This window comes from Mytilus californianus, unplaced genomic scaffold (assembly GCF_021869535.1).
Source record: "Mytilus californianus isolate M0D057914Y unplaced genomic scaffold, xbMytCali1.0.p SCAF_17, whole genome shotgun sequence".
NCBI lineage: Eukaryota > Metazoa > Mollusca > Bivalvia > Mytilida > Mytilidae > Mytilus > Mytilus californianus.
In genome coordinates, this window is record NW_026262659.1 from 10,450,405 (window position 1) to 10,476,203 (window position 25,799).

Sequence of the window (25,799 nt, forward strand, 5' to 3'; positions counted from 1 at the left end):
GACAAAACACTTGTCTGGCTTCCCTAATTATAAGCCTGGTATCTTTGATGAGTTCTTATTGATGTATTGTGAACTTGGAATGAAATGAGACATACAGACTCTGCAAAAAAAACAAAATATAACAGAAACACTTCAAACTGTTAGACAAAGGAAGAAAAACCATTTTTGTCGAGCCTGCGACTTTTGTCGCAGAAAGCTCGACATAGGGATAGCGATCCGGCGGCGGCGGTGTTAGCTAACTTCTTAAAAGCTTTATATTTTAGAAGGTGGAAGGTCTGGATGCTTCATACTTTGTATATGGATGCCTCATGTTACGAAGTTTCCGTCAGTCACATGTCCAATGTCCTTGACCTCATTTTCATGGTTCAGTGACTACTTGAAAAAAAAGTTCAGATTTTTTGTAATGTTAGATTCTCTCTTATTATAAGTAATAGGATAACTATATTTTGTATGTGCGTACCTTGCAAGGTCCTCATGCCCGTCAGACAGTTTTCACTTGACCTCGACCTCATTTCATGGATCAGTGAACAAGGTTAAGTTTTGGTGGTCAAGTCCATATCTCAGATACTATAAGCAATAGGTCTTGTATATTTGGTGTATGGAAGGACTGTAAGGTGTACATGTCCAACTGGCAGGTGTCATCTGACCTTGACCTCATTTTCATGGTTCAGTGGTTATAGTTAAGTTTTTATACGACTGCAAAAATTGAAAATTTTTTGGTCGTATATTGGTATGACGTTGGCGGCGTCGTCGTCGTCGTCTGGCGTCGTCCGGCGTCGTCCGAAGACACATTGGTTTTCGCACTCTAACTTTAGTTTAAGTGAATGGATCTCCATGAAATTTTACCATAAGGTTCAATACCACGAAAGGAAGGTGGGGATTGATTTTGGGGGTTATGGTACCAACAGTTAAGGAATTAGGGGCCAAAAAGGGGCCAAAAATAAGCATTTTTGTAACTTCCAGACAATAACTTGTGTGTAAGTGTATGGATCTCTCTGACATTGTACCACAAGGTTCCATATCACAAAGGGAAGGCTGTAATTGATTTTGGGGGTAATTGCCTCAAAATTTTAGGAATTAGGGGCCAAAAAAGGGGCAAAAAACAAGCATTTTTCTAGTTTCATGACAATAACTTGTGTGTAAGTGTTTGGATATTTCTGAAATTGTACTACAAGGTTCCATATCACAAAGGGAAAGCTGGAATTGAGTTTGGGGGTAATTGCCCGAAACTTTTAGGAATTGGGGGCCAAAAAGGGGCAAAAAATAAGCATTTTTCTAGTTTCCAGACAATAACTTGTGTTCAAGTGTATGGATCTCTCTGAAATTGTACTTCAAGGTACCATACCACAAAGGGAAGGCTGGGATTGAGTTTGGGGGTGATGAATCATAAGGGGGTTCAAAAAATTTGGGGGGGGGATTTTTTTTTTCTTTTTTTTTCTTTTTTTCCTTTTTTTTTTCTTTTAAAATTTTCCATTTTAAGTTGGTTATTTCTGATTAATATTTAAAAGCAAATAATAATGATATGGTAGGAGATACACACCAAACAGGATGTGTAAATTATTATATAATAAGTATTGTGCAATAGCAAGAAATTTTCAATTGCACAGTATTGCACAATTGCAAGAAATCGTCAATTGCACAGTATTGCGCAATAGCAAGAAATCTTCAATTGCACAGTATTGCGCAATAGCAAGAAATATCCAATAGCACAATATTGCGCAATAGCAAGAAATTGTCAATTGTACAGTATTGCACAATAGCAAGAAATATTCAATTGCACAGTATTGTGCAAAAGAAGATACTTCGTATAAATTGCTTATTTCTTGATCAATTTCAATGGGGTTTTATTCTTGAATTCTTGGGGTTCTTTAATATGCTGAATCTAACCGTGTATTAAGTTTTTGGATTTTGGGCCCCGTTTTTAAATTGGTCCACATTGAGGTCCAAAGGGTCCAAAATTTAACTTTGTTTGATTTCATCAAAAATTGAATTATTGGTGTTCTTTGATATGCCGAATCTAACTGTGTATTTAGATTCTTAATTTTTGGTTTCGTTTTCAAATTGGTCTACATTAAGGTCAAAAGGGTCCAAAATTAAACTTAGTTTGATTTTAACAAAAATTGAATTTTTAGGGTACTTTGATATGCTGAATCTAAACATGTATTTAGATTTTTGATTATGGGCCCAGTTTTCAAGTTGGTCCAAATCGGGGTCCAAAATTAAACTTTGTTTGATTTCAACAAAAATTGAATATATGGGGTTCTTTGATATGCTGAATCTAACCATGTATTTAGATTTTTGATTTTTGGGCCCAGTTATCAACTTTGTCCACATTGAGGTCAAAAGGGTCCAAAATTAAACTTTGTTTGATTTCATCAAAAATTGAATTCTTGGGGTTCTTTGATATGCCGAATCTAACCATGTATTTAGATTTTTTATTTGTGGACCCGCTATCAAATTGGTTCATATTGAGGTCAAAAGGGTCCAAAATTAAACTTTGTTTGATTTCATCAAAAATTGAATTATTGGGGTTCTTTGATATGCCAAATCTAACCGTGTATTTAGATTTTTAATTTTGGGTCCCGTTTTTAAATTGGTCTACATTAAGGTCCAAAGGGTCCAAAATTAAACTTAGTTTGATTTTAACAAAAATTGAATTCTTGGGGTTCTTTGATATGCTGAATCTAAACATGTGTTTAGATTTTTGATTATGGGCCCAGTTTTCAAGTTGGTCCAAGTTGGGGTCCAAAATTAAACTTTGTTTGATTTCAACAAAAATTGAATATATGGGGTTCTTTGATATGCTGAATCTAAACATGTATTTAGATTTTAGATTTTTGGCCCAGTTTTCAAGTTGGTCCAAATTGGGGTCCAAAATTAAATTTTGTTTGATTTCAACAAAAATTGAATATATGGGGTTCTTTGATATGCTGAATCTTGCCATGTATTTAGATTTTTTATTTGTGGGCCCGCTATCAAATTGGTTCATATTGAGGTCAAAAGGGTCCAAAATTAAACTTTGTTTGATTTCATCAAAAATTTAATTATTGGGGTTCTTTGATATGCCAAATCTAACCGTGTATTTAGATTTTTAATATTGGGTCCCGTTTTTTAAATTGGTCTACATTAAGGTCCAAAGGGTCCAAAATTAAACTTAGTTTGATTTTAACAAAAATTGAATTCTTGGGGTACTTTGATATGCTGAATCTAAACATGTGTTTAGATTTTTGATTATGGGACCAGTTTTCAAGTTTGTCCAAGTTTAATATGCTGAATCTAACCATGTATTTTGATTTTGGACATTGAACCATAATAGGTAAATTAAAAAAATTGAAGTTCTTAGACCACATTCTTTCTGTGTCAGAAACCTATGCTGTGTCAAATATTTAATCACAATCCAAATTCAGAGCTGTATCAAGCTTGAATGTTGTGTCCATACTTGCCCCAACTGTTCAGGGTTCGACCTCTGCGGTCGTATCAAGCTGCGCCCAGCGAAGCATTTTATTGTGTTTTGGTCTGTTTTTCTTATACTGTATGCCATAGGTCTACTTTATTTGGTGTATAGAATGATTGTAAGGTGTACATGTCTAGCGGGCAGGTGTCATCTGACCTTGACCTCATTTTCATGGTTCAGTGGTCAAAGTTAATTTTTTGAGTTTTGGTCTTTTTTTCTAATACTATATGCAATAGTTCAACTATATTTGGTATGTGCGTACCTTGCAAGGTCCTCATGCCCGTCAGACAGTTTTCACTTGACCTCGACCTCATTTTATGGATCAGTGAACAAGGTTAAGTTTTGGTGGTCAAGTCCATATCTCAGATACTATAAGCAATAGGTCTTGTATATTCGGTGTATGGAAGGACTGTAAGGTGTACATGTCCAACTGGCAGGTGTCATCTGACCTTGACCTCATTTTCATGGTTCAGTGGTTATAGTTAAGTTTTTATACGACCGCAAAAATTAAAAATTTTTTGGTCGTATATTGGTATGACGTTGGCGTCGTCGTCGGCGTCGTCCGAAGACACATTGGTTTTCGCACTCTAACTTTAGTTTAAGTGAATGGATCTCCATGAAATTTTACCATAAGGTTCAATACCACGAAAGGAAGGTTGGGATTGATTTTGGGGGTTATGGTACCAACAGTTAAGGAATTAGGGGCCAAAAAGGGGCCAAAAATAAGCATTTTTGTAACTTCCAGACAATAACTTGTGTGTAAGTGTATGGATCTCTCTGACATTGTACCACAAGGTTCCATATCACAAAGGAAAGGCTGTAATTGATTTTGGGGGTAATTGCCTCAAAATTTTAGGAATTAGGGGCCAAAAAAGGGGCAAAAAACAAGCATTTTTCTAGTTTCATGACAATAACTTGTGTGTAAGTGTTTGGATATTTCTGAAATTGTACTACAAGGTTCCATATCACAAAGGGAAAGCTGGAATTGAGTTTGGGGGTAATTGCCCGAAATGTTCAGGAATTGGGGGCCAAAAAGGGGCCAAAAATAAGCATTTTTCTAGTTTCCAGACAATAACTTGTGTTCAAGTGTATGGATCTCTCTGAAATTGTACTGCAAGGTACCATACCACAAAGGGAAGGCTGGGATTGAGTTTGGGGGTGATGAATCATAAGGGGGTTCAAAAAATTTGGGGGGGGATTTTTTTTTCTTTCTTTTTTTTTCTTTTTTTCCTTTTTTTTTTCTTTTAAAATTTTCCATTTTAAGTTGGTTATTTCTGATTAATATTTAAAAGCAAATAATAATGATATGGTAGGAGATACACACCAAACAGGATGTGTAAATTATTATCTAATAAGTATTGTGCAATAGCAAGAAATTTTCAATTGCACAGTATTGCACAATAGCTAGAAATCTTCAATTGCACAGTATTGCGCAATAGCAAGAAATCTTCAATTGCACAGTATTGCGCAATAGCAAGAAATATCCAATAGCACAATATTGCGCAATAGCAAGAAATTGTCAATTGTACAGTATTGTGCAATAGCAAGAAATATTCAATTGCACAGTATTGTGCAAAAGAAGATACTTCGTATAAATTGCTTATTTCTTGATCAATTTCAATGGGGTTTTATTCTTGAATTCTTGGGGTTCTTTAATATGCTGAATCTAACCGTGTATTAAGTTTTTGGATTTTGGGCCCCGTTTTTAAATTGGTCCACATTGAGGTCCAAAGGGTCCAAAATTTAACTTTGTTTGATTTCATCAAAAATTGAATTATTGGGGTTCTTTGATATGCTGAATCTAACTGTGTATTTAGATTCTTAATTTTTGGTTCCGTTTTCAAATTGGTCTACATTAAGGTCCAAAGGGTCCAAAATTAAACTTAGTTTGATTTTAACAAAAATTGAATTTTTAGGGTTCTTTGATATGCTGAATCTAAACATGTATTTAGATTTTTGATTATGGGCCCAGTTTTCAAGTTGGTCCAAATCGGGGTCCAAAATTAAACTTTGTTTGATTTCAACAAAAATTGAATATATGGGGTTCTTTGATATGCTGAATCTAACCATATATTTAGATTTTTGATTTTTGGGCCCCGTTATCAACTTTGTCCACATTGAGGTCAAAAGGGTCCAAAATTTAACTTTGTTTGATTTCATCAAAAATTGAATTATTGGGGTTCTTTGATATGCCGAATCTAACCGTGTATTTAGATTCTTAATTTTTGGTTCCGTTTTCAAATTGGTCTACATTAAGGTCCAAAGGGTCCAAAATTAAACTTAGTTTGATTTTAACAAAAATTGAATTTTTAGGGTTCTTTGATATGCTGAATCTAAACATGTATTTAGATTTTTGATTATGGGCCCAGTTTTCAAGTTGGTCCAAATCGGGGTCCAAAATTAAACTTTGTTTGATTTCATCAAAAATTGAATTCTTGGGGTTCTTTGATATGCTGAATCTAACCATGTATTTAGATTTTGGATATTGGACCATAATAGGTGAATGTCCAATTTAAAATTTTTAAGTTCTTAGGCCACATTCATTCTGTGTCAGAAACCTATGCTGTGTCAAATATTTAATCACAATCCAAATTCAGAGCTGTATCAAGCTTGAATGTTGTGTCCATACTTGCCCCAACTGGTCAGGGTTCGACCTCTGCGGTCGTATCAAGCTGCGCCCTGCGGAGCATTTTATTGTGTTTTGGTCTGTTTTTCTTATACTGTATGCCATAGGTCTACTTTATTTGGTGTATGGAATGATTGTAAGGTGTACATGTCTAGCGGGCAGGTGTCATCTGACCTTGACCTCATTTTCATGGTTCAGTGGTCAAAGTTAAGTTTTTGAGTTTTGGTCTTTTTTTCTAATACTATATGCAATAGTTCAACTATATTTGGTATGTGCGTACCTTGCAAGGTCCTCATGCCCGTCAGACAGTTTTCACTTGACCTCGACCTCATTTCATGGATCAGTGAACAAGGTTAAGTTTTGGTGGTCAAGTCCATATCTCAGATACTATAAGCAATAGGTCTTGTATATTCGGTGTATGGAAGGACTGTAAGGTGTACATGTCCAACTGGCAGGTGTCATCTGACCTTGACCTCATTTTCATGGTTCAGTGGTTATAGTTAAGTTTTTGTGTTTTGGTCTGTTTTTCTTATACTGTATGCCATAGGTCTACTTTATTTGGTGTATGGATGATTGTAAGGTGTACATGTCTAGCGGGCAGGTGTCATCTGACCATGACCTCATTTTCATGGTTCAGTGGTCAAAGTTAAGTTTTTTGAGTTTTGGTCTTTTTTTCTAATACTGTATGCAATAGTTCAACTATATTTGGTGTATGGAAATATTTTATGATCTTTTTGGCAGTCAAGCAGGTTTTATTTGACCTTGACCTCATTTTCAAGGTTCATTGCTCAGTGTTAAGTTTTTGTGTTTTGGTCTGTTTTTCTTAAACTATAAGCAATAGGTCAACTATATTTGTTGTATGGAAGAATTGTTAGCTGTACATGCCTGCCTAGCATGGTTCATCTGACCTTGACCTCATTTTCATGGTTCATTGGTCAATGTTTAGTTTACTTGGTTAATGTTAAGTTTATGTGACAGTTGTAATAAAGCTTTATATTTAGGACTATCAACATAATATCAATGATTAGTAAAGAAGGCGAGACATTTCAGCGTGTGCACTTTTGTAAGGTGTATATATATATATAGCAAAACTGTTTTGAAGAAAAAAGGTAGAAAAATATCAAAAGGAAAAACATCCGTCTGCTAACACACATTCTTTTAAAAAACATCCGTCTGCTAACACACATTCTTTTAAAAAACATCCGTCTGCTAACACACATTCTTTTAAATAGTCAATTGTTAGGAAAACTTACATTTACTGCATAGCAAAAGGGAAAGACAGAACATTGTTTCAACTGATATAGAAATATATTCACAGTTTCATTCTATACATGAATTATTTATTTATGCCCTGTTCTTTCAGTACATATCAGAAGGAAAGAGGTGATAGTTTATCCTGATGATGACAACAAACCTGATCAAGGAGATGGTCTGAACAGGAAAGCAGAGATAACATTGGACTGTGTCTGGCCTGTAGACAAGACTACAAGAAAACCCATTCAGGTAAACAACTCAACAGACGAATTTAACTGGTTGACATTTGTCATCTCAGTTTCTATAATTTGACACTGTCAATACTGAGGTTTTGAGTTCGAATCCCACCGTGGCAGGTGCGCTAGACTTCAGGAATCTGTTATGAACGTATACGACTGCGTTCAGATAATAATAGGACATTCCAGATCATTGAGGATAGTAATCTGACTTTTTCACTTTTCGTGCCTTAGCGCTGTCTGATCTCAAGCAGGAGCCATAATCGGTACTCTTGTGTGAACGCCGCATTAAACACCAATTGATAAATGTGTAATTTGAGATGATCAATTTTTCAATGAACAGATTAGTTAACTACTGTTAAAAATCATATGTTCTGTTATTTATACAGCACAATCATTTACCCTAAAATATTAAACTGGCAGAAACAGAAAAAAAAAATTTTGCCCGAATCTGGTACAATATTAATTGATATTCCTTTAAACAGGATCCAGAAAGGTTGAAAGCAATGAATTACCATGAGAAAATAGAAGGGATCACAGCTAGGATAGGTGGCAGGTTTACAGACTATAGACCAGAAACTGGATCATGGGTATTCGAGGTGAGATTTATTTAAGTTTTCAACAAATTGATTTATATACAGAAATATCAGAACCGTAAGAAATCGTATGGCTACTCCATTTCTAAATGGAAGTTGGAGGAATGAAATTGATTTAAGATTTCAACAAATTGATTTTTCAACAGAAATATCAGAACCATTAGCAATTTTTATACGACCGCAAAAATTAAAAATTTTTTGGTCGTATATTGGTATGACGTTGGCGTCGTCGTCGTCGTCTGGCGTCGTCCGAAGACACATTGGTTTTCGCACTCTAACTTTAGTTTAAGTGAATGGATCTCCATGAAATTTTACCATAAGGTTCAATACCATGAAAGGAAGGTTGGGATTGATTTTGGGGGTTATGGTACCAACAGTAAAGGAATTAGGGGCCAAAAAGGGGCCAAAAATAAGCATTTTTGTAACTTCCAGACAATAACTTGTGTGTAAGTGTATGGATCTCTCTGACATTGTACCACAAGGTTCCATATCACAAAGGGAAGGCTGTAATTTTTTTTGGGGGTAATTGCCTCAAAATTGTAGGAATTAGGGGCAAAAAAAGGGGCAAAAAACAAGCATTTTTCTAGTTTCATGACAATAACTTGTGTGTAAGTGTTTGGATATTTCTGAAATTGTACTGCAAGGTTCCATATCACAAAGGGAAAGCTGGAATTGAGTTTGGGGGTAATTGCCTGAAACGTTTAGGAATTTGGGGCCAAAAAGGGGCCAAAAATAAGCATTTTTCTAGTTCCCAGACAATAACTTGTGTTCAAGTGTATGGATCTCTCTGAAATTGTACTGCAAGGTACCATACCACAAAGGGAAGGCTGGGATTGAGTTTGGGGGTGATGAATCATAAGGGGGTTCAAAGAATTGGGGGGGGGGGATTTTTTTTTTTTTTTTTTTTTTTTTTTTTTTTTTTTTTTTCCTTTTTTTTTCTTTTAAAATTTTCCATTTTAAGTTGGTTATTTCTGATTTATATTTAAAAGCAAATTATAATGATATGGTAGGAGATACACACCAAACAGAATGTGTAAATTATTATATAATAAGTATTGTGCAATAGCAAGAAATTTTCAATTGCACAGTATTGCACAATAGCAAGAAATCTTCAATTGCACAGTATTGCGCAATAGCAAGAAATCTTCAATTGCACAGTATTGCGCAATAGCAAGAAATATTCAATAGCACAATATTGCGCAATAGCAAGAAATTGTCAATTGTACAGTATTGCGCAAAAGCAAGAAATATTCAATTGCACAGTATTGTGCAAAAGAAGATACTTTGTATAAATTGCTTATTTCTTGATCAATTTCAATGGGGTTTTATTCTTGAATTCTTGGGGTCTTTAATATGCTGAATCTAACCGTGTATTAAGTTTTTGGATTTTGGGCCCCGTTTTTAAATTGGTCCACATTGAGGTCCAAAGGGTCCAAAATTTAACTTTGTTTGATTTCATCAAAAATTGAATTATTGGGGTTCTTTGATATGCCGAATCTAACAGTGTATTTAGATTCTTAATTTTTGGTTCCGTTTTCAAATTGGTCTACATTAAGGTCCAAAGGGTCCAAAATTAAACTTAGTTTGATTTTAACAAAAATTGAATTTTTAGGGTTCTTTGATATGCTGAATCTAAACATGTATTTAGATTTTTGATTATGGGCCCAGTTTTCAAGTTGGTCCAAATTGGGGTCCAAAATTAAACTTTGTTTGATTTCAACAAAAATTGAATATATGGGGTTCTTTGATATGCTGAATCTAACCATGTATTTATATTTTTGATTTTTGGGCCCCGTTATCAACTTTGTCCACATTGAGGTCAAAAGGGTCCAAAATTAAACTTTGTTTGATTTCATCAAAAATTGAATTCTTTGGGTTCTTTGATATGCTGAATCTAACCATGTATTTAGATTTTGGATATTGGACCATAATAGGTGAATGTCCAATTTAAAATTTTTAAGTTCTTAGACCACATTCATTCTGTGTCAGAAACCTATGCTGTGTCAAATATTTAATCACAATCCAAATTCAGAGCTGTATCACGCTTGAATGTTGTGTGCATACTTGCCCCAACTGTTCAGGGTTCGACCTCTGCGGTCGTATCAAGCTGCGCCCTGCGGAGCATTTTATTACAGATGATCTCACAAAAATGTTATTTGCAAAATATCTTTTCATTCGTATCATGTTGAATGCTTAACCTAACTATTAAGAACTTTATGCACCTGCCTTTAATTTAGTTTTTTTCATCAATTAACATATCAATTTCTATTTTTCAGGTTAAACATTTTACCAAATATGGAATGGATGAAAGTGACGAGGATGACCTTTCTGAACTGGCCCAACACCAAGCTAAGATGCAGGTCAGTAGATGACAACCAGTGTTATACCAATCCATAAACACTTTGTGAGAATCATTCTGTATCATGAATGATCTCTCTTAGTTGATGGTAAAAAAAAATGTACTTTTAAGTTGTATTAATTGAGATAAAATATTCAACTTTCAGGACTTAAGAAATTCTTGTTTGGTGAAAATTTTTATTTCTTTCTTTATTTGTTGTCATTGATGTGTCATTCTCTGTCGTGATTAATTTGAGATCGTTATAAATCAAACGATGGAATAAAAAAATAATTAGAATTCTTCACTGGAATTTAATCATTCTATCTTCATATGGACAGACAAGAGTTATCCTGTGGTGGAGTATCTAGTATTAGTGTTCCAGGAAGCATGTATGTGATTAGTCTATTACCAAGATCCAATGATTTTTTTGTGGATGATAATCAACATTAGAATGGGCCTCACTATGAAGGTAGTACTGAAGACCAGAATTAACCATGCAAATACATAAATAAGGAAGGACATACTGTGATTACAATCTTACTTTGAATTCTTATATATTTGTAAGAATTACTATATTGAAAACCTTCATTATATGAAAGAAAATACAGATGGCAATATAGATGAATATCTTATGAATATAACTGACAACAGAAGTTTTTGAGAAAGTTTTTTTTTCTATACCACTTATTGCTTTCCTAGGGTATTGGAAAATTTATGTTTAAGTTCTCAATTCATTTATTTGCAGGAATCTTTTGTAAGAATGAAACCATTATTTGCTTAAATTTATCTTCAAAGTTGTTATATTATATTGTTTTTGTAATACATTGTCAGTATGTTTTGGGAAAATGTCTGATTTATTGGTATAGATATATATTGACTATATGAGAAAGTTATAATGACATGGTATTCCTCCAAATTTCCGTTTAATGTTAATTTTATATTTTATCTTCTTTTTTTAAGTGATTATATTTATATCATGAATTATTTATTTTTATTGAGTGTAAATATATATGTAATTATTCCTCGAGGTAATTCCTCTAGGTTTTGTTAATATTATACCTATGTAATTGTGTTAACATATTATGCTGTCATGTTTCCTATCAAATAACAGTATAAGAGGAATTTTAATATCATATGCATGTGAAATTTATTGATAAATTTTTAGTGGTTTTTTTTTAAATCCCAATAGAATTCATGTGGTATTAAAATTATTTAGAAAAATGATAATCAAGTTTTATAAATATATGAATCTATTTATGGAATAACTACTTTATATGTTAAATCCCCAATAACATGTCAAATGAACCTTGCAACAATTTTTTGAGGGGTCTTTGCAAAGCTACATTTCCCACCATATCCGACATACTTTCATGTCCAGTGGCAGGCTAAATGTCCTGCCCTTTATTCATGGTGGTCAACCTTACACAGAACCTATTTTATTCAATTTAATGCAGTACTAATTTTCTTCTTTTGATGCAATACTTGTGAAATGTTAAGAATCAAACATATATTATGTACAATTATTATATTATATATGCAATATCTCAGAAACGCTAATTGTGATTGCACACTGTTGTTTCCAAGGACTCAGACTATCAATCATGTAATTGATGGCAGACTTTATCCAATCATAAATGGTATTATATATTCATATTACACATTGCATTAGAATCTTCCTTAATGATTATGTATGTAACAATCAGAGGAAGGGTCACATCATAATTATGTTGAAGTAAAAACAACAAAAGTTTGTTATATAATGAACCATACAAATAAGTTCATTGACAATGATTTTTATACGACCGCAAAAAAATTTTTGTGGTCGTATATTGGTATGACGTTGGCGTCGTCGTCGTCCGAAGACACATTGGTTTTCGCACTCTAACTTTAGTTTAAGTGAATGGATCTTTATGAAATTTTACCACAAGGTTCAATACCACAAAAGGAAGGTTGGGATTGATTTTGGGGGTTATGGTAATAACAGTAAAGGAATTAGGGGCCAAAAAGGGGCCAAAAATAAGCATTTTTGTAACTTCCAGACATAACTTGTGTGTTAGTGTATGGATCTCTCTGACATTGTACCACAAGGTTCCATATCACTAAAGGAATGCTGGGATTGATTTTGGGGGTAATTGCCTCCAAATTTTAGGAATTAGGGGCCAAAAAAGGGGCAAAAAACAAGCATTTTTCTAGTTTCATGACAATAACTTGTGTGTAAGTGTATGGATCTTTCTGAAATTGTACTACAAGGTTCCATATCACAAAGGGAAAGCTGGGTTTGAGTTTGGGGGTAATTGCCCTAAACGTTTAGGAATTTGGGGCCAAAAAGGGGCCAAAAAACACATTTTTTTCTAGTTTCCAGACAATAACTTGTGTTCAAGTGTATGGATCTCTCTGAAATTGTACTGCAAGGTACCATACCACAAAGGGAAGGCTGGGATTGAGTTTGGGGGTGATGAATCATAATGGGGGTTCAAAAAATTTTGGGGGGGGATTTATTTTTTTTTTCCTTTTTTTTCTTTTTTTCCTTTTTTGTTTCTTTTAAAATTTTCCATTTTAAGTTGGTTATTTCTGATTTATATATAAAATCAAATAATAATGATATGGTAGGAGATACACACCAAACAGGATGTGTAAATTATTATATAATAAGTATTGTGCAATAGCAAGAAATTTTCAATTGCACAGTATTGCACAATAGCAAGAAATCTTCAATTGCACAGTATAGCGCAATAGCAAGAAATCTTCAATTGCACAGTATTGCGCAATAGCAAGAAATATCCAATAGCACAATATTGCGCAATAGCAAGAAATTGTCAATTGTACAGTATTGCGCAATAGCAAGAAATATTTAATAGCACAGGATTGTGCAAAAGAAGATACTTCCTATAAATTGCTTATTTCTTGACCAATTTCAATGGGGTTTTATTCTTGATTTCATGGGGTTCTTTAATATGCTGAATCTAACCGTGTATTTAGTTTTTGGATTTTGGGCCCCGTTTTTAAATTGGTCCACATTGAGGTCCAAAGGGTCCAAAATTAAACTTTGTTTGATTTCATCAAAAATTGAATTATTGGGGTTCTTTGATATGCCGAATCTAACCGTGTATTTAGATTCTTAATTTTTTGTTCCGTTTTCAAATTGGTCTACATTAAGGTCCAAAGGGTCCAAAATTAAACTTAGTTTGATTTTAACAAAAATTGAATTCTTAGGGTTCTTTGATATGCTGAATCTAAACATGTATTTAGATTTTTGATTATGGGCCCAGTTTTCAAGTTGGTCCAAATCGGGGTCCAAAATTAAACTTTGTTTGATTTCAACAAAAATTGAATATATGGGGTTCTTTGATATGCTGAATCTAACCATGTATTTAGATTTTTGATTTTTGGGCCCCGTTATCAACTTTGTCCACATTGAGGTCAAAAGGGTCCAAAATTAAACTTTGTTTGATTTCATCAAAAATTGAATTATTGGGGTTCTTTGATATGCCGAATCTAACCGTGTACTTAGATTCTTAATTTTTGGTTCCGTTTTCAAATTGGTCTACATTAAGGTCCAAAGGGTCCAAAATTAAACTTAGTTTGATTTTAACAAAAATTGAATTCTTAGGGTTCTTTGATATGCTGAATCTAAACATGTATTTAGATTTTTGATTATGGGCCCAGTTTTCAAGTTGGTCCAAATCGGGGTCCAAAATTAAACTTTGTTTGATTTCAACAAAAATTGAATATATGGGGTTCTTTGATATGCTGAATCTAACCATGTATTTAGATTTTTGATTTTTGGGCCCCGTTATCAACTTTGTCCACATTGAGGTCAAAAGGGTCCAAAATTAAACTTTGTTTGATTTCATCAAAAATTGAATTCTTGGGGTTCTTTGATATGCTGAATCTAACCATGTATTTAGATTTTGGATATTGGACCATAATAGGTGAATGTCCAATTTAAAATTTTTAAGTTCTTAGACCACATTCAATCTGTGTTAGAAACCTATGCTGTGTCAAATATTTAATCACAATCCAAATCCAAAGCTGTATCAAGCTTGAATGTTGTGTCCATACTTCCCCCAACTGTTCAGGGTTCGACCTCTGCGGTCGTATCAAGCTGCGCCCTGCGGAGCATTTTATTATAATATTTGTATTTTTATCAGCATGATCACACCATTTAGATTATATTGCAGTATAGGTCTGTTGTCTAACAAATCGGAAATATCAAAATATTCATGATATAACGTCCCTGTTAAAATGATTCTTTTGATTGGGAATTGAATTAACAAAAATCTGTCCATGTTGTTACCCCAGACTAAATCAGACATGCAAAAAATTAGATATGTAGTTGAATTAAATTGTTGTTTTTTTATATGTTTTTTAATTGATTTATATGTTATTTAAATTGTATAAATTTATCTATTAGTATTTGTTTGTTTTTTAAATAAAGATAACGCATCAACTGTTTTCATTTGTTGGTACATGTACACAAATTTTATAAAGGATAAATTTCGAGCTAATCAGTGGTCATCCTGGCTGAAGATGAATGTGCAGGTTTTTTGTATAGAATCATTCATGAAGTGGAAGGTATACAAGATTAAAATTTTCTTAATCTGTTTATCCGTCCAAATATTTTGTGGATATTACACAGCTTTTTTATTATAAAACGATTTGAATGTGTAAATTCATAATTTTACTGCTTGCAGGTATTATTGCAATTTTTTGAGAATGGATAAAAATGAAAGATTTATTATTGTGATTTTAAGTAAATGATATAAATAATGTTATCTAAACTTTAAACAGAAGTTTTTATACGACCGCAAAAAAATTTGGCGTCGTCGTCTTCCGAAGACACATTGGTTTTCGCACTCTAACTTTAGTTTAAGTGAATGGATCTCTATGAAATTTTACCATAAGGTTCAATACCACAAAAGGAAGGTTGGGATTGATTTTGGGGGTTATGGTACCAACAGTTAAGGAAAAAGGGGCCAAAAATAAGCATTTTTGTAACTTCCAGACATAACTTGTGTGTTAGTGTATGGATCTCTCTGACATTGTACCACAAGGTTCCATATCACAAAGGGAATGCTGGGATTGATTTTGGGGGTAATTGCCTCCAAATTTTAGGAATTAGGGGCCAAAAAACAAGCATTTTTCTAGTTTCCAGACAATAACTTGTGTTCAGGTGTATGGATCTCTCTGAAATTGTAGTGCAAGGTACCATACCACAAAGGGAAGGCTGGGATTGATTTTGGGGGTAATTGCCTCAAAATTTTAGGAATTAGGGGCCATAAAGGGGCAAAAAAACAAGCATTTTTCTAGTTTCAGGACAATAACTTGTGTGTAAGTGTATTGATCTTTATGAAATTGTACTACAAGGTTCCATATCACAAAGGGAAAGCTGGGTTTGAGTTTGGGGGTAATTGCCCTAAACGTTTAGGAATTTGGGGCCAAAAAGGGGCCAAAAAACAAGCATTTTTCTAGTTTCCAGACAATAACTTGTGTTCAAGTGTATGGATCTCTCTGAAATTGTACTGCAAGGTACCATACCACAAAGGGAAGGCTGGGATTGAGTTTGGGGGTGATGAATCATAAGGGGGTTCAAAAAATTTGGTGGGGAGGATTTTTTTTTCCTTTTTTTTTCTTAAAAATTTTCTATTTTAAATTAGTTATTTCTGATTTATATATAAAAGCAAATAATAATGATATGGTTTGAATAGGTAAATTAAAAAATTTTAAGTTCTTAGACCACATTCATTCTGTGTCAGAAACCTAAGCTGTGTCAAATATTTAATTACAATCCAAATTCAGTGCTGTATCAAGCTTGAATGTTGTGTCCATACTTGCCCCAACTGTTCAGGGTTCAACCTCTGCGGTCGTATCAAGCTGCGCCCCAGCGGAGCATTTTATTTTTTTTGCAAAAACCTACTCTGTAGATATTTTTGAATAAAAAAAATTGAAAATTTTCTGAATTTACAGTTTTTTACTGGAACTTGATAATGATAGGTCACATTGTGTAAGCCATTCTCAGAATTGCCAGGCAGTTAATCTAGTTTGAGGATACTTTTAATTTTTTGTTAATGTCAAATAACAAGTGGGGGTAAACTTTGTAGGATATCTCATCCAACTCTTTGTTTATTGAACGTTTTACGTTTACCACCTAAATGAATTAGATGAAAGGGAGGTTTGTACACATGTTAAACTGGGTTTATGTATGAAAATATGCCCATTGGCATTATGGATCATCAAAAAATCAAAGTCACAACAGTTTTCACAACCACAAGTCCACTTGCCAAGGATAGAGGATTTGCATAAAAGGGAATGACTTAATCAGTCCACTTGCCAAAGCCAGAGAATTTGCATAAAAGGGAATGACTTATCAGTCCACTTGCCATGACCAGAGGATTTGCATAAAGGGTATGACTTATCCTGAAATGTCTTGAAGTGAGGAAAATAATTATAGTTTGATCCAGGACACACAACAAAAACAGCAAGTTAGACTTAACAAACAGTTCCAACTGCCAAGTTTACCGTGCAAATATTTGATTTCGCTGGTCTTAAAACATAGTTCAAGTTCCATGTGCCTGTGCATGAGTACAGAAATCTTTTACACTCTCTAACCTTAAAATCCCTTTGATTTTGGGAATGAAACTTGGTATTATCATACACCACTACTAGGAGGTGTTTTGTGTACATGAAAGAGAGCCATACATTAATGATCATTGTCACTACTGACCTCTAGTTAAGCCTTGGAATGGACTAGTAAACTTAAGCTATATGAAATAAGGAGATGTGGTACGATTGACAATGAGACAACTAGTATGTCCTGTCATACATTTAACTAACTATTTAGTTGGGATGCTGGACTTTTTGATTGACAAGCATTTCTGTTGAGTTTGTGGATTTATTTTTCAAGAGGTATTTGGTTACTCCCCTACCAGCCAAGTGTTTTTGTGCTCATTTTAAACAGAAGTCATAGCATACATCAAAGGCAGAAAGAAAACAGTGTCCTGCCAACTTCATTAAGTTTACTCTCATATATATATTGTTTGATTAATTGATTGATTGATTGGTGTTTAACACGGTCAGTTTTTTATTGGTGGAGGCAGCCGGAGTGCCCGTAGAGAACCACGACCTTTGATAGGAAAAATAACAATCCTAGTCAATTAAGATTGAAGTCGAGTTCACCTGCCTGACTGGCTAGTGATACAGTAGTTCTGACAACTTAGACCACTCAGTAACCAGAATTTCAACTAGTGCTTGTATCTCATATATTCCAGTGAACTTAACATAAAAATTACTTTAGTGACAAGAAAGTCTGCTTCATATTTTGATTTTTTCTTGATATTGACACATGTGGATGACTTCACGACAATTTAGGTTCATGACAAAAAAACTTACAACAGTGCTTTGAGGAAGAACAACTTAAATAGAAACTACACAAGTTTTACTGACTCCATCAAAATATGAATTGAGCAGTAGTATCAATCTGTGACATGTTTTTGCGGTCATAGATTCTTAGATGGCTGTTGTCTAATCTCTACTTTTATGGAAAACTAATGGTGACTTAATGCCTATTGTAACATTTATAGTTAATTCTGCTGGGGGATAGTGTATTAATTTTACACAGAGCCTGATGCCTATTTTCTCAAAAATATTTATTGACAGGCCACTGCACAATTAAAACCAGGCCAGCCTCCACCAGCACAGTCTGGTATGTCTGACAGGGCACCAGTGCAGAGCGTCCCTGTAACAGATTCAAGACAAGACAGAGTGGTACCCATGGCAGATGATGATGATGATATCATACAAGATATCACACAGGAGAAGATTCCTGATGACATATTACAAGATTTAGGTAAGTAATATCATCCAAAATAAGAAGATAATATACAACTATAGCCTTTGTATGAGGTCACATGACTAAGCCCCTAACGTTAGATTAGTTTTCATCAGACATTTTTTATCAATTTTCTCTGAATTCAAAATTATTCCAGATCCAAATAATTCCTTGTTTAAACATGAAAATGTTACAAAAAAATCCAAATAGAATAAAATGAAATTTGTGAAATATGTATAATTTAAGAGCCAAAACGTCATTGCTAAACTTTTGATCATATGAATGAAAAATTTCACACTGAATGTTATTTTTATACAACCGCAAAAAAATTTTGCGATCGTATATTGGTATGACGGCCACGTCGTCGTCGTCATCGTCCGAAGACACATTGGTTTTAGCACTCTAACTTTAGTTTAAGTGAATGGATCTCTATGAAATTTTACCATAAGGTTCAATACCACAAAAGGAAGGTTGGGATTGATTTTGGGGGTTATGGTACCAACAGTTAAGGAATTGGGGGCCAAAAATAAGCATTTTTCTAACTTCCAGACATAACTTGTGTGTTAGTAAAATTGAGAATGGAAATGGGAAATGTGTCAAAGAGACAACAACCCGACCATAGAACAGACAACAGCAGAAGCTCACCAACAGGTCTTCAATGCAGCGAGAAATTCCCGCACCCAGAGGGGTCCTTCAGCTGGCCCCTAAACAAATATATATACTAGTTCAGTGATAATGAACGCCATACTAAACTCCAAATTGTACACAAGAAACTAAAATTAAAAATAATATAAGACTAACAAAGGCTAGAGGCTCCTGACTTGGGACAGGCGCAAAAATGCGGAGGGGTAAAACATGTTTATGAGATCTCAACTCTCCCCCTATACCTGTAGCCAATGTAGAAAAGTAAACGCATAACAATACGCACATTAAAATTCAGTTCAAGAGAAGTCCGAGTCTGATGTCAGAAGATGTAACCAAAGAAAATAAACAAAATGACAATAATACATAAATAACAACAGACTACTAGCAGTTAACTGACATGCCAGCGCCAGACTTCAATTAAACTGATTGAAAGATTATGTCTTCATCATATGAATGGTGTATGGATCTCTCTGACATTGTACCACAAGGTTCCATATCACAAAGGGAATGCTGGGATTGATTTTGGGGGTAATTGCCTCAAAATTTTAGGAACTTGGGGCCAAAAAAGGGGCAAAAAACAAGCATTTTTATATGGACAAATACTTAAGTACAAAACATAAATTTAAAGCAGTGTAAGGGAGATAAATCAAATACATCATTTGAATTACCTCCCTTACACTGCTTTTAAATTATGTATAAAGTAATGGTAAATGAACAATTAAGACAATTTAAAAACAGTATAAGGGAGGTAATCCACATACAATGTTTTGATTACTTCCCTTACACTGCTTTTAAATTATGTTTAAAGAAATGCATATTTATAAAGGAAGACCAGTAAAAATATCTGCAAATGTTGCATCTTTTTTTTTTTACAAAAAAATCCATATGAAAGATTTGACACCATATTTTAAATTCTATTATAAAAAAGATTAAGTTTGCACTATGGTAAATTGAAATGGGTAATTATGGTTGCAAATTCCATTGGAAATTTGAATTGAGATTATGACCATATCTTGAGGGAAAGAATTTTTTGGGGGAAAAAGGGGGGGGGGTAAAAAGAAATTGTGGGGGTCAATTTTTTCTCATTTCAGATTTCAGAAATTAAAAAGAATTATTCTTCAAATATTTTTTTTTTTTTCAAATTTCAAATATTGAAAAATTTCAAGAAGTAATCTTTAATTGCACAGTATGGCGCATTAGATTTGTAAAATCTTTGACCACATTTATTTATTTGTTATGCCAAATCTGACAGTGTATTTAGATTTTTAATTTTGGGTCCAGTTTTCAAATTGGTCTACATTAAGGTCCAAAGGGTCCAAAATTAAACTGAGTTTGATTTTAACAGAAATTGAATATATGGGGTTCTTTGATATGCTGAATCTAAACATGTATTTAGATTTTTGATTTCGGGCCCAGTTTTCAAGTTGGTCCAAATTGGGGTCCAAAATTAAACTTTGTTTGATTTCAACAAAAATTGAATATATGGGGTTCTTTGATATGCTGAATCTAACCATGTATTTAGATTTTTTATTTGTGTGCCCCGCTATCAAATTGGTTCATATTGAGGTCAAAAGGGTCCAAAATTAAACTTTGTTTTATTTCATCAAAAATTGAATTATTGGGGTTCTTTGATATGCCAAATCTAACTGTGTATTTAGATTTTTAATTTTGGGTCCAGTTTTCAAATTGGTCTACATTAAGGTCCAAAGGGTCCAAAATTAAACTTAGTTTGATTTTAACAAAAATTGAATTCTTGGGGTTCTTTGATATGCTGAATCTAAACATGTGTTTAGATTTTTGATTATGGGCCCAGTTTTCAAGATGGGTCCAAAATTAAATTTTGTTTGATTTCCCAAAATTAAACTTTATTTGATTTCATCAAAAATTGAATTCTTTGGATTCTTTGATATGCTGAATCTAACCATGTATTTAGATTTTGGATATTGGACCATAATAGGTAAATTAAAAAATGTTAAGTTCTTAGACCACATTCATTCTGTGTCAGAAACCTATGCTGTGTCAAATATTTAATCACAATCCAAATTCAGAGCTGTATCAAACTTGAATGTTGTGTCCATACTTGCCCCAACTGTTCAGGGTTCGACCTCTGCGGTCGTATCAAGCTGCGCCCAGCGGAGCATTTTATTATTATATGGTATGATTCAAATTAAAGTGATGCATCTTTATAACAGTGAAATTTAGGTATAATATTGTAATTATTAAACAGGATGATTTCAGGAATTCAATATGGCTTTCACTCCTCAATAAAGACATGTCAATTGTTGATTTGACATTAAACTAGTTAATGAAAATAGTGTCGCATAAAAAAACAGCTGATTTCCTGATCTGTGGCATCTATTTACTGAACACTGATTTCCTAATCCATGACATCAATTTTACACCAATTTCCTGATCTGTGTCATCTGTTTACTTAACACTGATTTCCTTATCCATGACATCAATTTTACACCAATTTCCTGATCTGTGTCATCCATTTACTTAACACTGATTTCCTAATCCATGACATCAATTTTACACCAATTTTCTGATCTGTGTCATCTGTTTACTTAACACGATTTTCTGACTCGTAGCATGTTTATTTTACACCAATTTCCTGATCTGTGTCATCTGTTTACTTTACACTTATTTCTTGATCCGTGTCATCTGTTTATTCTACACTGATTTCCTGATCTATGTCAACTGTTTATTTTGCACCAATTTTCTGATCCGTGTCATCTGTTTATTATACTCCTGCTTAAAAAAAGTGGGGGTATACTATTTTACCTCTATCTGTCCGTCCATCCGTCAGTCCTTCAGTCCGTCCTTCCGTCCCATGAATATTTTTTATCACATCTTTCTTAGGAACTACATTACAAGGATTTCTGAAATTTGATTTCAGGGTTTATACCATGTGATGCGTTTTCAGATTCATCACTCAACAACTTCTTGTTTACCGAAAAAATTGTATCAATTTCATACACATGATAGCCAAGTTGAAAATTTTCGTCACATTTTTCTCAGGAACTACAATACAAGGATTTCTGAAATTTGGTTTCAGGGTTTATATAAGTCAGCTATACCTTGCGATGCGTTTTCAGATTCATCACTCAACAACTTCCTGTTTACTGAACACTTACATATTTTTACCCTATTAAAATTATCCACTTGCGGCGGGGGTATCATCAGTGAGAAGTAGCTCGCAGTTTCACTTGTTTTACACTGATTTCCTGATCCATGTCATGTGTTTACTTTTCAGAAGATGAAGACATGGATGATCAGCCATCATCACACAAATTAGCCAGCAGTATGGGTGTTAGTGCCAGAAATGTTCAGGTCATGAAGGCCTCTTTCTTTAATGAGGATGTCATTGGAGACGGTGGTAAGATTCAGTGCATGTTTTTTTAATACAATTTTACTCATCTATACAAAAGTACCAAACAGACTTTTTGACGAAATAGATTTTAATGTTCACTCGTTTTTTTGTTTGTTTAAACATTGCAGCATCTGTTTTCATAAAATCTTGTTTCTCTAATATACTTCAAGGAATAATTTTAAGTTATGAGTTGTAGAAATTGTTTATATATTTTTCCAGGTCAAAAGACATTATTTTCCAAGCCAGCAGCAAAGAAACAGGGAGATGTTCCAAGTCTGTTTAGTTCTGCTTATAAATCAAAATACATGTCCCCTGTTAAACTGACCCATCTTCCTAAAGAGGCAGAATTACGGAGAAATGACCAAGGTATGAAAAACATAAAGAAATAAATCTTTGTTCCTCTGTAAAATCTTTTTATGCCCCCGCCGTATCGGAGGGGGCATTAAGTTTTACCCTTGTCCGTCTGTACGTACGTACGAACATACGTACGTACGAACATACGTCTGTCGTACGTACGTCCCAAAATTGGTTTCAGTTCTCTAACTTAAGTTTGCCTCAACCAAATGTTATGAAACTTATACACAATGCTTATTACTACATAATACAGATTAAGTACAAAATTTGGTGGCAACACTTGTACCATTCTTGAGTAATGTCCCTTTATAAACATAAAAATTGCTGAATTTTTCGTTTCCGTTCTCTAACTTTAGTTTGTCTCAACCAAATGTTATAAAACTTATACACAACCGTTCTAGAGTTATTTTTATATAAAACGGACTAAATGTTGAGTACAAGTGAGACAATTTGTCATAAATGTTTCAATTGCCATGTCTCATTATTATTACAGTAACAAGTATAGTTTCCAACAAATAGCAGCATCTGTTTGTTTGGGAATAATATGATAATGATAAAAAAACGATTGTATCTTCTAAGTGTAATGTAGTGAATTCAGAAATTATTGCAGTGTGTTTATTAATGCAAACAATGCGACTCCTTAATAAGAACTTGCATTATGATATCTGGTACATATAACTGTATGTAGCTTTTCCTCAAATCGCAATAATTAAAACTAACATTTTTGTTCATTCTTTAAAAATCGCAGTAATAAATGCCTTCAATAATTTCTGAATTTACAGTATCCAATTGAAATTGTGCAGACTCTCAGATCTTTGTTTCTTTTATAGATCTGTACCTTGTACTCACTAAATCTCTTATGCATCATTTAATGCTTTAGTATGACCTAGCAAGCCTCTAATATGTTCTTTATCATATTTTATAGGTGGGTTATTCCACAATAGAATTCTCACACCAGAACCCATTCGACCAAGTAAACCAACATACCAGCCCCCACCAGTTGCTGAACACATGCCACTGGCCAGTGGTCTCAACCCAGATGACTTTCCTAGAAAAATAGTAGGGTCAAGAGTTCAGAGACCAATTCCAAACTTTAGAGATTCACTGATGTATGATAAACAGTTTATGATAAAGGATGCTGGACTGTTTATGGGACGCTCCTTTAGAGTAGGGTGGGGACCAGGTGGCATGTTAGCCCATTGTGGTAGAACAGTATCGGAGGTTCAGAAAGAAGGTATGTATTGTTCCTTTAGAGTTGGGTGGGGACCAGGTGGTACGTTAGCCCATTGTGGTAGAACAGTATTGGAGGTTCAGAAAGAAGGTATGTATTGTTCCTTTAGAGTTGGGTGGGGACCAGGTGGCATGTTAGCCCATTGTGGTAGAACAGTATTGGAGGTTCAGAAAGAAGGTATGTATTGTTCCTTTAGAGTTGGGTGGGGACCAGGTGGTACGTTAGCCCATTGTGGTAGAACAGTATTGGAGGTTCAGAAAGAAGGTATGTATTGTTCCTTTAGAGTTGGGTGGGGACCAGGTGGTACGTTAGCCCATTGTGGTAGAACAGTATCGGAGGTTCAGAAAGAAGGTATGTATTGTTCCTTTAGAGTTGGGTGGGGACCAGGTGGTACGTTAGCCCATTGTGGTAGAACAGTATTGGAGGTTCAGAAAGAAGGTATGTATTGTTCCTTTAGAGTTGGGTGGGGACCAGGTGGTACGTTAGCCCATTGTGGTAGAACAGTATCGGAGGTTCAGAAAGAAGGTATGTATTGTTCCTTTAGAGTTGGGTGGGGACCAGGTGGTACGTTAGCCCATTGTGGTAGAACAGTATCGGAGGTTCAGAAAGAAGGTATGTATTGTTCCTTTAGAGTTGGGTGGGGACCAGGTGGTACGTTAGCCCATTGTGGTAGAACAGTATCGGAGGTTCAGAAAGAAGGTATGTATTGTTCCTTTAGAGTTGGGTGGGGACCAGGTGGTACGTTAGCCCATTGTGGTAGAACAATATCGGAGGTTCAGAAAGAAGGTATGTATTGTTCCTTTAGAGTTGGGTGGGGACCAGGTGGTACGTTAGCCCATTGTGGTAGAACAGTATCGGAGGTTCAGAAAGAAGGTATGTATTGTTCCTTTAGAGTTGGGTGGGGACCAGGTGGTACGTTAGCCCATTGTGGTAGAACAGTATCGGAGGTTCAGAAAGAAGGTATGTATTGTTCCTTTAGAGTTGGGTGGGGACCAGGTGGTACGTTAGCCCATTGTGGTAGAACAGTATCGGAGGTTCAGAAAGAAGGTATGTATTGTTCCTTTAGAGTTGGGTGGGGACCAGGTGGTACGTTAGCCCATTGTGGTAGAACAGTATCGGAGGTTCAGAAAGAAGGTATGTATTGTTCCTTTAGAGTTGGGTGGGGACCAGGTGGTACGTTAGCCCATTGTGGTAGAACAGTATCGGAGGTTCAGAAAGAAGGTATGTATTGTTCCTTTAGAGTTGGGTGGGGACCAGGTGGTACGTTAGCCCATTGTGGTAGAACAGTATCGGAGGTTCAGAAAGAAGGTATGTATTGTTCCTTTAGAGTTGGGTGGGGACCAGGTGGCATGTTAGCCCATTGTGGTAGAACAGTATTGGAGGTTCAGAAAGAAGGTATGTAATGTTCCTTTAGAGTTGGGTGGGGACCAGGTGGCATGTTAGCCCATTGTGGTAGAACAGTATCAGAGGTTCAGAAAGAAGGTATGTAATTGCTTCTTTTTATGAGGAGAAGTTTGTTAGTAGTTTCAACTGGTCAAAGAAGATTGTTTACTTATATCTGTGTATTAGTTTTAGTTTGTTTACAGATATCTGTTGTTTTTATATTAAAACCATAATACTTATCAGATGCAGATCAACAACCTAATCAAGAAATTATAACATTATCAAGTTTAAGGAGAAAGACTTAGGCATAAATATATCAATTTTATTGAAATGGGTAAATTATACATTTATGTAACAACCACTTGGTTGGTATTTTGAATGGTCATAACTTGGATAAACCACAATGTTTCTGCAAATTTTTCATGTCAAATTCAAGAGAAATACTGTAAACCAACTAATTTTCGAGAGTGATTTATTTTGG

At 34.4% G+C, this 25,799-nt stretch overlaps 1 protein-coding gene and 1 long non-coding RNA gene across 12 annotated transcripts in view; both read left to right on the top strand.

Moving 5' to 3' along the window:
* Nucleotides 1–25,799, top strand: part of LOC127726369 (nuclear pore complex protein Nup98-Nup96-like) — a 100,358-nt gene that overhangs the window by 62,965 nt on the left and 11,594 nt on the right. For 9 of the 11 annotated variants that reach the window (XM_052233731.1, XM_052233732.1, XM_052233739.1 and 6 more), the window contains 7 exons: nucleotides 7,444–7,583; nucleotides 8,056–8,169; nucleotides 10,443–10,526; nucleotides 18,161–18,350; nucleotides 22,234–22,356; nucleotides 22,570–22,716; nucleotides 23,630–23,938. In XM_052233731.1, coding sequence (XP_052089691.1) covers nucleotides 7,444–7,583; nucleotides 8,056–8,169; nucleotides 10,443–10,526; nucleotides 18,161–18,350; nucleotides 22,234–22,356; nucleotides 22,570–22,716; nucleotides 23,630–23,938 — 1,107 coding nt within the window. Of the gene's footprint in view, nucleotides 1–7,443; nucleotides 7,584–8,055; nucleotides 8,170–10,442; nucleotides 10,527–18,160; nucleotides 18,351–22,233; nucleotides 22,357–22,569; nucleotides 22,717–23,629; nucleotides 23,939–25,317; nucleotides 25,331–25,366; nucleotides 25,418–25,799 lie in introns of all 11 variants that reach the window. The other 2 variants (XM_052233735.1, XM_052233734.1) reach the window with 2 other exon arrangements.
* Nucleotides 3,578–7,135, top strand: LOC127726409 (uncharacterized). The gene is made up of 3 exons (XR_007993518.1): nucleotides 3,578–3,598; nucleotides 3,892–6,242; nucleotides 6,536–7,135. It is a non-coding gene; the product is annotated as an uncharacterized LOC127726409 (long non-coding RNA).